The sequence below is a fragment of the Porites lutea genome, chromosome 4 (assembly GCF_958299795.1).
Source record: "Porites lutea chromosome 4, jaPorLute2.1, whole genome shotgun sequence".
In the NCBI taxonomy this organism is placed as follows: domain Eukaryota; kingdom Metazoa; phylum Cnidaria; class Anthozoa; order Scleractinia; family Poritidae; genus Porites; species Porites lutea.
In genome coordinates, this window is record NC_133204.1 from 14198281 (window position 1) to 14205780 (window position 7500).

The 7500-nt window shown below is 40.4% G+C and overlaps 1 protein-coding gene across 1 annotated transcript in view; it reads left to right on the top strand.

Annotated features, from left to right (window-relative positions):
- The window catches only part of LOC140932601 (uncharacterized), a 23991-nt gene that overhangs the window by 8086 nt on the left and 8405 nt on the right, over nt 1–7500 (top strand). Inside the window, exons 2-4 of the mRNA XM_073382114.1 lie at nt 98–379; nt 2956–3220; nt 3921–4048. Of these exons, the coding sequence (XP_073238215.1) occupies nt 110–379; nt 2956–3220; nt 3921–4048 (663 nt within the window). The 5' untranslated portion in view covers nt 98–109. The remainder of the gene's footprint in view (nt 1–97; nt 380–2955; nt 3221–3920; nt 4049–7500) is intronic.

The following is a 7500-nucleotide window of genomic DNA, read 5'->3' on the forward strand; positions in this document are numbered from 1 at the left end:
AAATGATGTTTTTTAAAGAGAGGCATGAGACTATTGACCCCTATGGATAATAAACATACGTGATATTATAAAGATACTGATACCATTATCTTCTCAGGAATTTACTGATATGGCTAAGAAGTCGAAGATGTTAAAAGTTCACGTGACTCACGATGAAAACAAGCGCATCATCTCTTTCCAGAAAGGAGGGGAGGTCAAGGAATTTCGCCATCTTTTTCTGCAAGTATTTTCCGATGTGTTGTTAGACCAAGTTGCTCCCGCAAATGTTAAGTTGCAGCGATATGATGACAGCTTCGAGGAATACGTTGATCTTAGTAACGAGGAAAGGCTTGAGGAAGACCTTAAACTTCTTGCATTGGTATCAAAACAGGACAGACAGGTGAAAGTTGATTCTCTGTTGGGGAGCGGGGACTTCCGAATGAAAAGGGCTTGATTCTCGTCGGTAATTTGGAACTAAGCCCCCGACCCCCCTTCCCCCAAAACCAATCCGCTCTAGCTTTATTTGTCTAATTCTGAAATATCATTCTAAAAGAGATGGTTAAATAGGAGCTATAGCACTTTCAATGGCGATAACGAAGTTGTCTTCGAACTGTTTTCCTCTTCCGCTTCTTTCTTCTTTTCCTCTTTTTCTTATTTCACATTTTTCAGCTTTTCATGCAAAGCCCCAAACGATACGAAGCACTGCAATCAGTAAACCTTTTTAGCTTGAACGTTTTGTTTTTAATTTCTCATTTTAGAACACGTGATGGTTCCCCAGGGAAATTTTTCTTTCGTAGGTCGTCTTATGCACGTGCACTTACGTGGATATGTATGCATAATTAAGGAAAAAAATTCACTGGAGAATATCACGGAAAACAAACTATATAAGTTTAGAAGGTCCATCTGCACCCCCAAACGAGAACACGAGCATCCGCGCCTCTTTTCTTGGGAGTCCCCACTCCAAAAGAGGAACAATAATCATGTAATTGTTCAAAAGTCCATTTAAAAAGACTTATTACATGCGAGCAGTCATGCACTTATTTTCTTCAAAGTTACCGTTGTAAGCTGGCGAGCCTCGAAAAAGGAGGGCTTTATCCCCGTGAGGTTGGTGTTGGAAGATGTTGCATTGTCTTTAAAAAAAAACCTTAACTTGTTGCATGGATATTTGAAGCCGAAACAAATTCTGGCCGAATCAATTTTTAAGACTGTTGAACCCGCAGGAAGAACCTTTGCTTTTTTTTTATCAAAAGATTTATCTTAATTGAGCATGCGCGAATCCAACTTGTCCATCGACCACAAGAACAAACGCAATGTTGGATTAAAAGTTTCAACTTATTCAAACCTGATCGAGCCGTCAAAAAGGCATTCTTTAAAACCTGAAAACTGAGACCCGGATAAATAGCTTTCCCCGGAATTTTAAGTTCAATTAGCAAAAATGTTGCTGAAAAATAATCTGCGCCTAGTCACCTTACATCCCCCCCGTCCTCTAATTAGGGTTTCTTCTCTTCTTTTAAAGGAAAAGTAACCCGTTACTGAGCATGCACCAAACTTCGATTTTTGGAGAGGATGTCGCGAAATCAAACGATGCGAGGAGAGTAAGAGAACCTTGAAAAATCCGTTTGCATCGCGCTTGGCCGAGTTTGATACTACAGTAAAACTTTTCAGGGTTACAGATCAATGATATATTGCTCCCGTTGAGTTTCGATTTGGGCGAAATCGGGATTTTTTGGCGTTACTTTTATTGCCGTTGGCCGAAGGACCAAAAGATGGGAAGCGCTTTGATGCCGATTGAAGGCTTATTTCTTCTGCCAGCTTCCATACAAGCTAAGATAATTGTGAAAAGAATTCGCAGAAATGAAACAGCAACAATAGAGACTGTAAGAAAGAAACCATTGAGACATGGACGTGACCGAGGAGATCTTGTGAAATTAAGCTTCGTGAAGCAGAATGTTTTGCAACGACGCGTTAGTAAACTTTTAAATAAACCTCAATCAAACAAACAGGCGCTACATGTTTAGAAAAACTAGTGCAATGAAATCATAATATAATTTTTTACTATCCTTTGCGATAATTCATCGCGTTGAGATTTCATTTTTATTTTATATCTTTCAAGCGTTTGAGGCTTAAACGCGAACAAATCAGGCAAATATTACTGGAATTGGAACAATTGACCTCTGACACGAGTTTCACATTAGAAAAGCTGTTTTTAAAGGGAGCGGAACGAGATTTTCGGGCCGCGAGGCGGCCCTGCTAGCGAAAAAATCGCGATGAGTCTTCGTGCCGCTAGCCTCCCACGCAGGCGTTTTTAGGGGAGCTCGTTTTTCATCCCTCCCCACAAACGAGCTCCCCTAAAAACGCCTGCGTGGGCGGCAATCGTGCTAAAATATTACTTGAGAAAGTAAACAACAAATCTCCGTCTGCGGTGCGGTCCGGAAGGAAATCTTGTCGAGTCAACATGACAGTTCTATTGTCTTTTGAAGAAAAAAACAGATGACGCTCGCGCGTGCGCACAATCAGGACACTATCCCTTTAAGATTTAAGGGACTAGGCCGGGATTCTCAGTTGAAACAAGGTCACGTCGATTATTGTTTTAAGGTGCATGGATTAAAACAGAGTTTCGTTTTATCGGATATCAAAGCAAGTTAATCATACCCAGAGATGGACTTTTTGCATACTTGGGCATTGCCTTTGTCCAAATCTCCTAGCAGATCGTCTTTATAAGAGCAAAGACACTTAGCAAGACACATTTGGCAACCTCAAAAGATATAAAAAAGCAAAAATCCTTACTTCCGGTTGACGTGCGTGGCTCAATAAGGCCTTTGCTTAAGATCCAAATGGTTGACTTTGGACAAAACTTAAGCCTGACCACTCAAGCGATCCCAAAAATCATTGCCCTGACAGCTTTCGTGTCCCCATTCTCCTTGTGTCTTATGACGTGTGGAATAATTATAGTTATGTAACTAATGTCCTTTTTAGAAAGAAACACCACGGGCACACAAAGAAGAAGTCACCTCAGACCATCCTCATTCTTACCCAGGGCCCCATATTCCTTGGGTTTTTCCTTGCCTAGCAATGGATCTCACTTCTAGTACAAACTCATTTTACCGTCGACCTCACGAAGTTGAACAGAAAACCAATTATCGCATGTGGAGCCTTGTTAGCAGGCAAAATGACAGCCTGGTGCAGCGTGATTCAACTAATAATTCCGTGAATTGTAAAGGAGCCTTCATCGATAAAACAGGTAACAGTAGGTGTTCTTTGTGCTTTCCTTTTCTAGTCCTTACCCGGTTGTTTGTATTTTTTGTTTCATACGATTCCATTCCTATTCAATTTTAAAAGTGGATTGACAGAATTATTTGTCGCGTAATTTATACGTGCCACGCACGGAAATTTTACGCGCTTAAATAAAATAGACGCAATATATGAAGTGTCGGGACATTGATGAGCGTCAGAAGACAGGACGAATTATGAAAAAACTGGGACAACAGAGTTGTATATGGTAACCACAGTTTTTCCGAGATTTCGGTGCCTACGGCGTGAGTCAGTGATGGCCTGAACGAGTTTTATCTCCTTGCTAGATGAAAGAAAGATTGTATTCACGTTTGGCAAGGTATTTGCCTTTTTTCTGTGGCCGCCAGGTTTCATGTTTTTTTAGTCTATTTTTAAACTGCCTTATCTCAGGGTTTTCTTCTCTCAAGGCAAAGATGAAAGAGCCTGGGCCCTGATTATGTCAACCTAAGTCAAGGAGTTGTCATTTTATCTTACCCTCACACGACGCTCGCCATCTTAGCTCTTTTTATTAACACTGTTCTAGTCGGGAGTTTGCAAGTCCAGATGTTAGCTACATGTTGGCTAGAGTGATCCTTCTCATTAAAAAAAAAAATGTATTTTTTCCCTTTTTGTTTAATCCACTGAATTCAGATTAATCTCTTTTTAATTAGCTGTGGTAACTACAAGTGACTTCAATCAGGACTATGTCAGTCTACTATTCAAGGACTTGAAAAGTAATCAACAGTACGTCATGACGGCCCAGGCCGACTCAAACGACAATATCAAAATAGAGGCTGTGGTAAGGTTATTTGTGATTAATTAAACGCTTTCATTGGGTAACCGGTTGGGTACTGCTAATTTCCGGCATGTGACGTCTCCATGGAAGCATTTTTCACTTTCCAGTTTTCCACAATTGCAATTTTTCCCTACAAGATTTTGCAAAAGCATTGTTTTCAATTTCTGTTTAAGAAACTTAAAACCCAAATTGGGGAACACAAATTATCTTATGAGGGAAGTGAATGTTGCTCATTGGAAATGACTGCTGATCTGATGTTTTGTTTTGCTGATTTGCGCCGTTTTTAATGTCTAAGACCGCTTTAAATAGGGCAGGAATTACCACAGTGTTATACCAAGAATTATGAATAATTTTGCTCAAAACGAAGTTCGTTCAGCACTAATTTCAAAAAAACAGATTACAGGTCCGGCGGAAGTAACGGACCAATAAACGAAAGGACTAGATCCTATGTATGATACCCGCTGTCTTTGCAGATGGAATAAGATATTTAAAAAGCGCGTGCAAAGATGGAATAGGATCGATGGGATGAAAGCATTGGCATGTGGTATTCCAGGGACAAACAAAAGAAAAAAAATTGCCAATACGAGTGATCGCGGTCTAATTTGTTTATTCTCTCAAAACGATACGACAATTTTAGTTTTTCAAAAAGTACAGTTTGAGTTTTGACAAGTTTTACGTCATTATTGCTTGCTGGGAGGGCATCCGCGGTCGTTATTCCATTAAAAAGAACAGCGATAATCACTTCAACCCACACTTGCCATTGTCGTGTTTAAGATTAAAAGTTCTTCATTTTCTGTTGTCTAAAATAAACAATCTTAACAGCCATTTCTTGTATCGGCGGATTTTATCACTTGCTTTTCCCCTGAGAAACCACGTGACATTGCTTTCATCCCATCAGTTCTTAAGAGTGGTTGTCAGAGAAAACCGGGCAAAATGTTAAAAATGTCAACGGAAGGGGGTCGACAGAATAAGTTCATACTAACATCATAGATAGGTCTGGTGGAGTAATGGACAAATATACCAAACATAGGTTCTTCACTGCTCTTGTATTACAGATACGAGCATCACTTTTTTCGACCCCCTCGGACGCCATTTTTATAAGCAAATTTTCACCATTTTCTGAAACTCACAGAACCCTCCAAATTTAACGAGCGAAGTTTATTTTTTGTATGCGATACAAGACATCACAGAACTACTTTCTAAAACCATAAGATTGTTAAGTATCCACGGACAAGACTGAAATTTTCTTATTTTATCTGACCTAAGAGACCGGTCATTATTTATCACCTGGGGGGGGGGGGGGGGGGGGGGTCGGAGGATTTTGGGGGGGATCACTTGATTTTTAGGAGAACAGAGGGGGGGATCAGTCGTAACTGAGAGCCCAAAAGGGGGGGATCACTGATCAGGGGGGGATCATCATCAGCCAAAACGCTAAAAATCTTCAATGTTTACTCAAGTTTGGGCTTAAAGAAGATAATGTCACAGTTTTTCAATGACCATGAAATTCAGAGTCCGGGTAGTTAGTTAATCAATTGTGGCCCTGAAAAAATTTGAAGGAAAAAAAACTACGAATTTTTAAGAAAATGCTTTTTTCGTGAGAAGGACTCTTAAACGCTGATAAACGTCAACAAATAGCGAAAACTATAATTTCTATATGTTTGCTTTGCTCGAAATCGCGCGCATTTACAAGGCCCTAAAGCGTTTTGCTGACTTGCACAGGACCCATCTGTTATAACGATGCCCAAAATAAAGAGATGAATCTCATAGTTTATTAGATATAATCCTTGTAAAGTTTGCTTATCATTTTCGCATAAATTATGACCTAAATTTGGAAACCGCTGAATTTCTCGAATTGGGTCTTTGCGATTTTGGTGAAACTCTGTTCAGCGCAAGGCACTAATGCGCACTATGTGTAGCCGAGAGATTTTCACGAAAAAATGCCGGCAACAGCAGATTTTCGACTCAGACCTCAAAGGGGCGTGGCATTATAACCACGTGACATTTACTCCGATCGCCAAAATTTTTATGTTATATTGTAGATTGATCTATATGTTATCCATTCTATGTGTTAGGCTTACGATAAAAGTAAAGGTGGGGATACCAGAGAGCTTCAAAGTAGGATGGTACCCCCCTCAAAAAAACTGGGTCGAGTCACCTTAAACATAAACCATTTATCGCCTCTCCAGGAATGGGCGTCCTGTGTCAGCTCTATACTAAATTCGATTCAACTGCTTCATCTGCCTCATCTTGAGCCTCATCATCCCATTCAACAACTTCATTTGCCTCTTGAGCCTCGTCATCCGATTCAACAGCAACATTTAGTCCCCTTCGGCAGGTTGACCCTCGACTTTGTGCCCTTAAAATGGCCGCTACTTGCTCTAGATTTTTTGCTAGGGTCGTGCTAAAAATACCCTTTTCTAGTAGCTATAGCAAAGGGTCTAGATGCAAACGCCTTGTTAGTTTCTTAGCAAAGTCAGCATTGATGCTATCTACAGGAGTAACTCTATCATTCTCTTCGATTGAACCGAAAATTTGCCCCGCTACCTCGATTGAGGTCAAGTTTCCTAAGAGATGACGTGCCCTCTGCTTGAGTCGCTTGTCCTTGGTTTTTCGGACCTTCCTCTTATTTTCCTTCTTTCTTCTTGACATTGTTGATTTTCTCGCGCACAAAGGAAACTTCTTTGACAGGTTAATATGCGCTGTTGTCAACTTGTTGGATGCGGACTGAAGTTCCTCGTGCAGTGTAGTGATTCGCCTATGTGCTTCTTCTAAATAGGCCAACACATCGCCTGCAAATGACTTTAGAGTGTGGTCCTCTGAAAATTGTCGCTAAATATGACCTGCTGATAGGGACTTGGCGGACTGCTATTTGGCACTCTAAAAAAAGTAACTTTGCAGTTTCAAGCACTGATTGCAGTTTCAAGCACTTTGCAGTTTTAAGCAAGATTGCTTGTATGTCAACTGAATTCAGATGTCTGGATCCAGACTAGAAAAAGACACGGATCGAGAGACACTTTTAAAAAAAGACTGCGCGATAACGGCTTTATTATGCTGTAAGTACATCATAGTTAGAAATACTACCTGTATATGAACGTTTAAAACACTAAATATACACGTCGAAAGGTGAATATGGGTACAAAGACATGGGGGGGGGGGATCACGAAAGTTATATATAGTTATGAGGGGGGATCACTTCAATAAAATAACATTTAAAGGGGGGATCGGCTAAATTTCATCGTGTTTAGCCCAAAATCCTCTGACCCCCCCCCCCCCCGGCAATAAATAATGACCGGTCCCTAAACTCAATGTCTGCAAACGAGCAAAAAATCGGGCATTTTTGAATTGATCTACAGCACACAACTAAAACGACAGAACAACTCTGACAGCCAAATTGCAGTCTACTATCATCCATGTAACCAAAACACTAATAATCATTTTGGGCCATTGAAACAGCA